We start from the raw sequence: 12,447 nt of genomic DNA, 5'->3' as shown, positions 1-12,447 counted from the left end.
AATTCGCAAATCGAAGCCCACTACGTGAAGGAGATGTGGAACAGACTGCCGAAGCTGGTGAGCGACTGGAGGAAAGCATACATATTCCTTGGTCTCACTGATGCAAGGATTGAAAAACACTGGGAAACCATATTCGGTGAGTTTTATCGGCAACGATGTATGGTATTTTTTAATGTAGACCTAATGCAAAGAGTTATTTGAGGGTATTTTTAACCCCACATATTACACTTACGTTCTATTTAGTTTGTTCGTTTAATTTTATTGTACGTGTGTAACATATGAATACGAAAATTTAAGCTTCAATTGTTCCATTCTACTATTTCTTATGAACTATTCCATCTCAAATCGACCGAAATATAGAGAAAATTGACCTTACAATTTCTAAATACAATAAAACTTTTTTTGTACGTAGAGAACTACGATAGAATGCTTTGTGCAAAGTCTGAGGCATCAGAACTTGATAGTATTTAAATTTAAAATATTTAAATTTATCGTATTTTCATAAAATTAGCAAATTTAAACTGTTGTAGCTCCGAAACCCTTTCACCCAATGATCAAAATCATGGTTTATTTTGATGCTGAGAAATTAAAGTTTATATTGACATATAAACAGGTTTTTTTACTTTTTATGGAAATGGAGAAATTTAGATTTTTTTCTCATTAAGACGCCTTTGCCAAGGAAAAAATAATTTAAAAATATATAGTTAGATTCCGCATTGAAAGTACAAATAAACACATATTTTTTACTGATGGCACGTTGATAAGAAAGTATTGTCCACACCTGTGGAGTAACGGTCAGCGCGTCTGGCTGCGAAACCAGGTGGCCCGGGTTCGAATCCCGGTCGGGACAAGTTACCTGGTTGAGGTTTTTTCCGGGGTTTTCCCTCAACCCAATATGAGCAAATGCTGGGTAACTTTCGGTGCTGGACTCCGGACTCATTTCACCGGCATTATCTCCTTCATATCATTCAGACGCTAAATAACCTAGATATTGATACAGCGTCGTAAAATAACCCAATAAAAAAATAAAATAAAAGATAAGAAAGTATTGAAAATATCAAATAAAGAAAATAAATAGTACGCGCGTGAACTAACCATCTGTGAGGCGGGAGCTAGCCGAGGCAAGCAAGGCCAGTAGACATAAACATGTGATGTGTCGTCTAGCACTCATGGCTGTGCTAGCTTTATCACAGGTTTTCATAAACACAGGAGTAAAATGACGCCCAACGCTCGCTTATCTTCAGCTCTCGGCCTGTGCGTGCGGTACTGCGCCGTTCAAGTCCAGGCGTGTGACAATAATCTATTTAATACCATCGAAACTTATTGCCGTGACACTAACCAAACAATGCCGAATCCCTCTTAATAATGCAAGGTTTTTTCTCAATATTTTTTTTACATTTTTACAAATTGTCAAAAAGCCTAAAAGTAAGTAAAATCAGATTATCTGTCTCTCTGTATACAATAAAAAGGATTACTTCTTAACATAACCTACCAAATGTCAGCTTCAAAATGAGCTCCCGTTCAATGTTCTGCAGTAAATGGTTCCAGAGTTCTGAGCGCTGAAAGAGGCTTGTTTTTATAAAATACGCTAAATTGTCGCTCAATAGTACGAAAACCGTTTGACTTTCGATAGTATATTTTTGAAAATGCACTCACCTCAGTACCTTGTATAAAAAGGGAAAAAATTAGAGTATAAAAAATGCGAGGTTTTTTAATGATCGATTTCATATGGAATAGCCCTTATTCTACTTATTATAGTGAAGTCTATTTTAGTATAGACTGTGTCCCTTTCAAACATCCCACATTTTAATTATTAATCATTGCTAACGAAGTATGCGGAATTATGAAATGAGACTGGTATTAAAAGAAAGAGAAACTCAGAGAATTGTTTGTTATTTAATTTGTTTGAAGTTAATTCATGTGTCACATGTTGGGCTACAATGGCATAAAACAAAATGGCGACTCCGCAGCAACGCGCACAAATTGTTTTCTGGTATGCAGAGATGAAATCAATAATTACAGTGCAGAGAAATTACCGGAGAGAATAGTCTATGCAGGAAATGCACCTGATGGGAAAACCATTAAGGCATGGTGTGAGAAGTCTCTGGCTCCTGGAAATGTGAACAAAAAATCCGGAGGTTCTCGTTGACGTGTCTCAGGAGAAAAGATTGAAGAAATTAGAGTAGGATTTCAGAGAAGTCCTCAAAATCAATCAATCAGTTTTGTCCCGCAGGAGTTCTTTTACATGCCGGTAAATCTACTGATATGAGCATGTCGCATTTAAGCAAACTTAAATGCCATCGATCTGTGCCGGAGTCGAACCCGCAACCTCGAGCACAGAAGCCAGCGCTATACCGACTACACTACCCAGGCCGACTCCTCAATTCTTCCGTATGATTTCCTCTTTCTTCCACATGATTTTAACATTATAGTCGCGACGCTGTTACTTCCGGCGTGACTCCACCTCTTTGCTTACGTCTTACGAAGTGAAGGCTCTATAAAGTCTAGGTAGGTAGTATCGTTCGCCATTTTTGTTCTTTCGTTCCCGAGCTACCATACGAAGAATCTATTTGCCACACCGTTAAACATTATCATGTCGTAGCTCCTATGATAATAAATCAAACACACTGTAATTCAGCAAATAATTGAGCGGCAAATAACGTCTTCGTGTGCTTTCTGCGAACGCCAACGAAAGAGCCAAAATGGCGGGCGATTATATTGAGTATTTATCGAGCCTTAAGAAATGAATAACTTCTTCGTAAGCGAATCACAAGACGCACACGTTTAAATGTAGCCGACCTGCAACGCGATTGGCTGCCGGAAATTAGAGCGACAACTATAACCAACAACTATAATTCTGTTAGCAGAATTGCCAAGAATGCTACTAATTCATTGTTGCAGGTACACACTGTAGTAACTAATAACACGTCATTGCAGAAACCATTGCGTTGACTTATTATCGCCGCGGCCTCATGCTTAACATGTCGGCATCATACAATAACGTGCGATGTGCTTTTAAAACATAATTTTGCCGACCGATTGTTGCTCTGTAAGTTTCACTCTAAGCGTCACGTTGTCACGTCTACTACCTCGATAAGAATAAGCACTAGTTTGTTATATTGTTAAATGGCTGTTATTATTATTATTATTATTATTATTATTATTATTATTATTATGGAAGGAGTCCATAATTGTACCTATTTTTAAGAAGGGGGACAAAACCAACTGTGGCAACTTTCGAGGAATATCACTTTTGTTGACGTCGTACAAAATTTAGTCCAATATTCTTTTGAGAAGATTAACTCCGTACGTAGATGAAATTATTGGGGATCATCAGTGCGGTTTTAGGCGTAATAGATCGACTATTGATCAGATTTTTTGTATTCGACAGATAATGGAGAAAAAATGGGAGTATAAGGGTACAGTACATCAGTTATGCATAGATTTCAAAAAGGCATATGACTCGGTTAATAGGGAAATATTATATGATATTCTTATTGAATTTGGTATTCCCAAGAAACTAGTTCGATTAAGTAAAATGTGTCTCAGTGAAACATACAGCAGAGTCCGTATACGTCAATTTCTATCTGATGCTTTCCCAATTCACTGCGGGGTAAAGCAGGGAGATGCACTATCACCTTTACTTTTTAACTTTGCTCTAGAGTATGCCATTAGGAAAGTCCAGGATAACAGACAGGGTTTGGAATTGAACGGGTTACATCAGCTTCTTGTCTATGCGGATGACGTGAATATGTTAGGAGAAAATCCACAAACGTTTAGGGAAAACACGGGAATTTTACTTAAAGCAAGTAAAGAGATAAGTTTGGAAGTAAATCCCGAAAAGACAAAGTATATGATTATGTCTCGTGACCAGAATATTGTACGAAATGGAAATATAAAAATTGGAGATTTATCTTTTGAAGACGTGGAGAAGTTCAAATATCTTGGAGCAACAGTAACAAATATAAATGATACTCGGGAGGAAATTAAACATAGAATAAAAGGGAAATGTCTGTTATTATTCGGTTGAAAAGCTTTTATCATCCAGTCTGCTGTCAAAAATTCTGAAAGTTAGAATTTATAAAACAGTTATATTACCGGTTGTTCTTTATGGTTGTGAAACTTGGACTCTCACTTTGAGAGAGGAACATAGGTTAAGGGTGTTTGAGAATAAGGTGCTTAGGAAAATATTTGGGGCTAAGAGGGATGAAGTTACAGGAGAATGGAGAAAGTTACACAACGCAGAACTGCACGTATTGTATTCTTCACCTGACATAATTAGGAACATTAAATCCAGACGTTTGAGATGGGCAGGGCATGTAGCAGGTATGGGCGAATCTAGAAATGCATATAGAGTGTTAGTTGGGAGGCCGGAGGAAAAAAGACCTTCAGGAAGGCCGAGATGTAGATGGGAAGGTAATATTAAAATGGATTTGAGGGAGGTGGGATATGATGATAGAGACTGGATTAATCTTACTTAGGATAGGGACCGATGGTGGGCTTATGTGAGGGCGGCAATGAACCTCCGGGTTCCTTAAAAGCCAGTGAGTAAGTAAGTAAGCAAGCAAGTAAGTAAGGTGTCATTTAATAATGGAAGCAGCTTATTGGTTGCAATATTGAAATTGAAGCGAGTGATTTGAGCGGCGACATAAGAAATTGAAAACAATAATACAATTAAATTTCAAAGACCTGCCGAATGTTAACCATGAGAGCGCGGCGATATTACCTCATGCTTGTTAGGTTCTAAGGTGACTTACCTAATTCTTTTGCTGTACACTGTTTCCTTAATGTCAGTTATACAATTGGCTAACCTCATTTTCAACATGTACTTGCTATGGAATGATAAATTAGACCTTGGGGAACACAAATAGCGAATGCAATATCTCAATTTCGCAGAAATGGTGACTTACCTCGTTTTTCCCGTGTGGTCTTCATATATAAATGCACGTTTATCATGAGTTCAATATAGCAATTCTTTTGTTCTTTTAGGACTTTGTGCATGTAGGCCTAGTATTTAGTATAGGCCTATTATGCGATTATCACGACGGCCATGACAGACAAAGATAAGCACGTGGCTCCGATTCTGTCTTTCTCTTTAGCCACGTTATTTTGTAAAGTTAACATTATGAAATGATTTCCCATAATAGGCCGTCATGTCAAACTGCACATCATTACAAATGTGATGTTATTTCCAGGGTTGTAGTCCCAAACTTTACAGTGCCGGAGCTCTTTATTTATTTTTATTTATTTATTTTATTTATTTAATAATAACATATACATAAAAACGTTACATTAAAATACCCGAAAGAGCAAAGCTCGTGTTCGGGGACAGTTCCGTTACATAGATACACATACTTTGTAGACAAAATACTTAAGAAAAAAGCTCCCATAAAGATTGTAATAAAATTAGTAAATAATAATACTAATAATAACTGAGTGAAAAAAGAGACGATGTTTAGATTGATGGATTAATATTAAACTAGTGGCTTGTGCAGCAAATACTGCTGCAAACTAAATTCGTTAGACGTTCAAATAAAAATTTTTCAGATTTATTTTCAATGAAGAATACTTGTCTTTTTTATAGTTATTTGCTTCCATAATAATGAAACATACTCCTCTGAATGGATTTTTTAGGTCAAATGCTTTTTCTTGAACCTATCCAACTTCAGTTTTTGAGTTTCAATGCCAAAACGCAAGTATCAATGTCAGGACGATAGCAGTAGCTATTTCAGGTCATTGTGGATTGTAGGAAAAAGTTAAAAAAATGTCAGGTTTGCTAAGCTTTCGAACAATAGCATTTTCGTATAGCTGCTGCATGTAGAACTTGAAATGTAGAGCGTAAAATCATTTTATCATCCTACTAAGAGGTCTTGCTGAAATGATCTGGAGACCAGAAAATTTTGTAGGTCTCTTATTTTATCAGTAAGTAATACCTTTTGCTCTTTCCTTAGGAACTGTAATTTTTGCGCTCTCTCGAGCCAATACTGAAGACAATGACACATATCAATATCTACACTACACCGCCATTAAGTATATGAAAAAGACCCAACCCTACTGGTTTAATAAGTATAAAAATATTTGATTTTTAATAACAATATTATTATCTTACTTAAGTTGTGTAGTTATATATAGCAGCCACTCAGTAAATTATAGAAATGAAGATATAAATTAAGACATTCTCTACATTTACTTACATAACCTCAAAACGTTTCACTTTCATGTCATCAATATAGCATCAATATTATGTACAATTAATGAAAAATAGATGCATCATGATATTAACTACCGGTATAATAATATTTAATTTCTAATGGTAATAATGTCATCAAACCACCTCAAGTGTCGTAGATTTGAATATCCAATATACAGCTGTACTCAGAAAATTATACAATGCATAATCAGTTTTTAATAACAAATTGAATTGAGCTCTAAATATGTCGGCAATCCTGCAGGTCATGGCCTTCGTGTAATAGCCTATTGTTTATTGTAGTGTGTGTTTTGTTCTGAAATTCAATCAAGTCGGCCGTGATTGAATAAACTTAGTTCTCAAAACTGACAACAGATGGATTTTGGAAAATAGGAAAATTATGTAGGAAAATTAACATTTCACTGAAAACTACTACTTTTCCGAAAAACTTTGGATTCCAGGCATGAAAATGAGGGGTCTCTCATTAAAATCCGTTCAGCCGTTTTCCCGTAATTTCCATTACCAGTTCAAATTATATACCGTATATAGATTATTATTAGTAGTATAATTAGTACAGGTCATGTTGATATAGTAACCAAGATAAAATAGAAAAATACACTTAGGATAGAAATAAACTTGTTTTACAATACATGGTACATAATATATATACAGGGAAGTCTGTCATATAAATTTTTTAATTCTGGATCTGAAAATTTCATTGCTTAAAGTAGTCAATTCTGGATGAAATTTTATTATCGAATTATATAGACGTGGACCATAATTTGTACTGTGTAGTAAAGCAGCAGATGTGAAACATTTAGGTTCAACTAATTTAAGAATTTCATTTCGTCTCGTATTATGAGCATGTGGCTGAGCTACAAATTTCGTTCTATTTTTATGGTAGAATTTCATTAAAGTGTATTTATAAATTTGGTCAATTCTAAAAACATTCAATTCGGAATGGATCAAATTTGTTGGATAATCCAGTCGCCTTTTCAAACAAATTTTGATTATACGTTTTTGCAACATAATTAGAGGAAAAAGAGCAGTTTAACTTTTGGGGAAGGGGAAGGTTTGGATGCAAAAAAAAAAGACAACGAAAGAAATGCCATAAAGTAAGACTCTAAGGAGAATGCAAGGCAAGACCAATCAATATCTACTGCATTTAGCTTCTGAAGCTCAAGTAAACAGAAATGGTCACTGTAAGGGTGATCATTCTGCGCAATGTAATTAATAAGCTGATATAAATTTCTCTTTTGTTGCTTCACGGTGGGCTGCACTCGTTTATTCGCCAACATTTTCAATTGATTGCTTTTCAGACATAGGCCTATGAATAATTTTTTGTGCTATATTATAAGCGTCCCGCGCCGTGGCGTCATGGTGTAAGGCATCCCGCCTAGAACTCGCGTTACGGAATGCGCGCTGGTTCGAGTCCTCATGGGGGAAAAAATTTTCTCATGAAATTTCGGCCAGTGTATGGGACCGGTGCCCACCCAGCATCGTGATGCACTTTGGGAGCTACGATAGGTAGCGAAATCCGGTTGCGAATACCAGCTATAACGGCTGGGGGGATCATCGTGCTAACCACACGATACCTCCATTCTGGTTGGATGATCGTCCACCTCTGCTTCAGCATGTAGGCGTGAGGCCAGCAGCACTGGATTTCTTGTGTTCAATGATTTTTTTCGTAGTGACAAGCTGAGCTGATCTGATCTGATTTATTCGATCCGTAGTAATTTACTGAATATGAGCGCCATTCGTTAGATACAGAAATACAGTCTTTTTTAATGCCTCTAATGTAGTTAGGCCTACTACATGACACACTTTACAGCCTAGCTTACATTGCTTACACTCAATCAACGGACAAGCTTCTTTTTTTCTTGACCACACATTTTTTCCATTCCATACATACCAATGTTACGTCTTTCATTGCGATCCGTGACCTTGTCTCACATCTTACGTCAGCAGTATATGATAACGTCTGATTCACATTAGGGCGAGACGTTTTACCAAAAAAATGCATCTAGCTCCGCCATCGCTCGAAAACGGACCTATGTTCATATGAACTTTTTTACTCAGAATGACTTCAGAATTCACATCCCAAATTGTTTATCTTTCCGCGTGAATCACCCTGTATACTGTACATATTTATCACTGTACTTCAGCATTTTCAACAAACTTTTTTTCCATTCTCTGTGCCATGCATTTCTGATGAACATCTCTTTTTAAATGTTTAGAAATATTATATTCAAAACTGAATTCGCTGTCACAAACTTTACACTTGCCAAAATATTCGTTTTTTTTTTTTCAATGTGCAAACCTAGGTTGTTAAAAAATTAATTTAAATTTAATGTAATTATTATTTAGGCCGAGTAGAAAATAGTTACTAGGTAACGACGGGATATCTGGCAATCTTACATATAGGTATGTTGTCCATAAATTTTATTATACATTTTTTAAAATATTATTTGGTATAAGCTTAATACAAGGTGCGTCAAAAATCGCTTTCCCCAAACACTTCCTTACATTTAATTACATTCAATTTACATTTGACTATACATTTCTTTACAGATTTTGTTCAAAATGGAGGCCCGGTTTCTCGATATACAATTCACAACATTTAGACATTGATTTACAGATGGCAGAACGTAACTCACGCATTTAATCGATTTTTACGAATGACTGTTCGATAATGAGGCCCAAGTGATGCAGATCTTGTGGTTTCTGAGCAAAAACATCATTTTTCAGGATACTCACCAGTTAAAAATGACATGGCGTCAGGCCGCATGATCTGGGTGGCCATTCTGTTGTGCCACGACGACCAATCCATTCATGGAATTGCTGGTTTAAGAAGTCCCAAGCCACCAGCATGGCTCAGTCGGTTAAGGCGCTTGCCTGCCGGTCTGAAGTTACGCTCGGGCGCGGGTTCGATCCCCGATTGGGCTGATTACCTGGTTGGGGTTTTTCCGAGGTTTTCCCCAACCGCAAGGTGAATGTTAGGTAATCTATGGTGAATCCTCGGCCTCATCTCGCCAAATACCATCTCGCTATCACCAATCTCATCGACGCTAAATAACCTAGTAGTTGATACAGCGTCGTTAAATAACCAACTAAAAAAAAAAGAAGTCCCTCACTCCTACACAAAAATGAGATCGTGCTCCATCCTGTTGCCATATCAACTGCATATCGGCAAAACGAGGGCTGTTCTGAAGGCATGACATCGGAAAAACAGTTGACGCACGAATATGGTTGTCATCGCACCACTTATTACACCAGCTATTTTTTTTATTCAAGTTGTGACATCCGTATATGTGTACAAGTGCGAAGCCTAGAGAAAACGACTTTTGTCCCACCTTGTATCCTTGTGTATTACATATTTCACAACTTATTACATAATTTTACATATTTTAACATTAGTGCAGAATATACAGGGTTAGTTAAAAGTCCCGCACCAACTAAATAACTTTTGAAGCATAGTCTACGGTTCAGTGACATGAAACTTGGTATGTGAGGATAACCATATACTAAGAACTCAATAATGGTATTACCGAATTTCTTCTACTTCCGGTTTAACCGGAGGAGTGGGGATCCTTAACGACAAACTTGCGAGCAGTGTTGCCAATTCAGCGCTTTTCTCGCCAGATCTGGCGTTTTTCTGTGTTAGTTTAGCGTGTAAAATTTATTAAATTTGTATTGCTGATATAGGAATTTGTTGTTGTTGTTGTTGTTGTTGTTGTTGTTGTTGTTGTTGTTGTTGTTGTTGTTGTTGTTCAATCAACTGTCCGAAGACAGGTCTGAATGCCACAAGTGGCACCAACAAGGCACACTTATGAGGCAACTAGGCCAGGAGGTAATGGGATAGGGTGGCCAGTTCCATTCCCCCTCCATTGCATACATCTCCGATTAGCTACATACGAGTATTACACTAGTCAGACTTCAAATGCATACAAACAATTGTTGTTCTTCCTCTGACAGATATCGCCAAGTGAGATGTACTGCCTGATAATAAATGATACATATCAGCCAGAACTCAATAAGAAGTTGATAGGAATTTAGGGTTTTTTTTAGCACTCTCAGCGGGAAAATAATTTAATTTTACATTGGCAGTATAGCAATTTAGCGGTTTTTGCTCTGTTTCATAGCGAGTTTTTAAGAATCGAGTTGGCAACACTGCCTGCGAGGGCCATAGTAGCACGCATTGCCACGAATCTCCATGGCGATGCTACGACAACAATATAGTTTCCCAAACAACAAATACGTAAGAATCTATATATATAATTTGAACTGGTAATGGAAATTACGGGAAAACGGCTGAACGGATTTTAATAAATGGCCCCTCATTTTGAAGCTTGGAACCCAAAGTTTTTCGGAAAAATAGTAGTTTTCAGTGAAATGTCAATTTTCCTACATAATTTTCCTATTTTCCAAAATCCATCTGTCGTCAGTTTTGAGAACTAGCTAATTGCATTCAGGAGAAGCGAAGCGAGCATCAAGTCGGCCATATTGCATTTCAGAATAAAACAAAACACACACTACAGTAAACAATATTACACGTAGGCCATGATCTGCAAGAATGCTGACATATTTAGATCTCAAATTAAATTGGCTATTAAAAACTTAACTTACTAAAAATAATTTACAGGTTCGATTCTGTGGTGTGAATTTTCTGAGTACAGCTGTGTATTGGATATTAAAAACTACAAAACTTGAGGTGGTTTGATGACATTATTACCATTACAAATGAAATATTCTTGTAGTTAATGCCGTGATGTGACTATTTTTCATTAATTATACATATTAATGCTGTATTGATGATATGAAAGTGAAACGTTTTGGGGTTATATAAGTAGATTTAGAGAATAACTTAAATTAGATTTTGATTTCTATATTTTACTGAGTGGCGGCTATGTAGTATATGCTACTGAAAGCTATAAAACTTACGTAAGATAATAATATTATCAAAAATCAAATATTTTTATAGTTATTAATCAAGTGGGGTTGGGTCTTTTTCATATATTTAATGGCGGTGTGGTGTAGATATTTATATGTGTGGTTCTCTTCAGTATTGGCTCGAGAGAGAGTATTTTTCATTGTTATGGAAGCAAATAACTTTCCTAATGTCTGGTATTCTTCATTGAAAATAACTCTGAAAAATGTTTATTTGAACGTCTAATGAACTTAGTTTGCAGCATTTGCTGCACAAGCCACTAGTATAGGTATAATTTAATAAAAAGTACAGACTTTCTCATGAAGTGGCGGCTTGTTATCTTTTCCAGACCAGCCTTTAGAAAAGACGGGGTATTACAAATGGGGTCGCAACGAACCGAATGGAGGTACGAAACAGAACTGTATGGTTTTGCACGTGGACAGTGGTGACTTGGCTGATGCAACTTGTGATCAAGAATATCCATTCCTCTGTGAGAACACATTGTGAGGAATTCGACTAACATCGTTGTGATTATAACTGTGGATCTATCTGAAAAAATGAGCTTGTGAAAATTAAGTGATTCCTAGAGATTGCAGATTTTGAAAACTTAAAATAGAAAATTTAGCACTTTAGAAATCATATTTAGCATTTTGTAACGCTTTTAATTTCAATATGTATCATTTTGTGGCGTTTTTAGGTGGAATATCTTCTTATGGAATTTTTGGTGGAAGAAATTCAATGTCATCAATGTATTAACAGGTGAATTTTGTAGATTTTTCAGTTAAAATTCTTGAAAATAATAAATAGTTAAAGGTACTTATAAAAAAATTACAACAAAATTTTGAACATTAAGAAACAAATTGTTTATGAGTGAACACTGCACCTAAAGGTATAGTGTAGGCAGCCAATTTCCTGATACCAGCACGAGACTAGTTGAAAACTCGAGATAACAGTACAGATAACAACAAAGAGGGTATCAGGTAGGTCACAGTCCTATACAATTCATAATGTACTTTCTTATACAGATACGGAATAAAAAAAAATGGGCAGTCCTTCTCTATCTAGGCAACAAGCTTCGCAAGACTGTCCAAAAGTAGCATACATTTAGGTGCTCTTGTTTATTGCACATGCGCAATACGTTATATCTGGAACTTAGTAAAATTAGGTAGCCCAAATTTTGCTTCTGGATCTATACCTATTGTGATTTTATCTTTGTACTTGTATTTTTTTCTCATCCTCTCTTTTGCATTTGTGTTTTTATTTGTAGGGCTATTTGTAATTACTTTCATTTGTTTTTCTTATTTACGTCTTCTCATTGCATTTTTTTTTCTAT

The 12,447-nt window shown here is 36.1% G+C and overlaps 1 protein-coding gene across 3 annotated transcripts in view; it reads left to right on the top strand.

Annotated features, from left to right (window-relative positions):
• LOC138716152 (hemolymph lipopolysaccharide-binding protein-like) overlaps nt 1–12,203 on the top strand; it is a 22,896-nt gene extending 10,693 nt beyond the window's left edge. For 2 of the 3 annotated variants that reach the window (XM_069848988.1, XM_069848996.1), the window contains exons 4-5: nt 1–136; nt 11,464–12,203. The exon at nt 1–136 is cut by the window's left edge and continues 125 nt beyond it. In XM_069848988.1, the coding sequence (XP_069705089.1) occupies nt 1–136; nt 11,464–11,621 (294 nt within the window). In that variant the 3' untranslated portion in view covers nt 11,622–12,203. The remainder of the gene's footprint in view (nt 137–11,463) is intronic. The other variant, XM_069848980.1, reaches the window with a different exon arrangement.
• Nucleotides 12,204–12,447: the final 244 nt, after the last annotated feature.

This window comes from Periplaneta americana, chromosome 2, assembly GCF_040183065.1.
Source record: "Periplaneta americana isolate PAMFEO1 chromosome 2, P.americana_PAMFEO1_priV1, whole genome shotgun sequence".
In the NCBI taxonomy this organism is placed as follows: domain Eukaryota; kingdom Metazoa; phylum Arthropoda; class Insecta; order Blattodea; family Blattidae; genus Periplaneta; species Periplaneta americana.
This window is presented reverse-complemented; position numbering and strand designations above follow the sequence as displayed.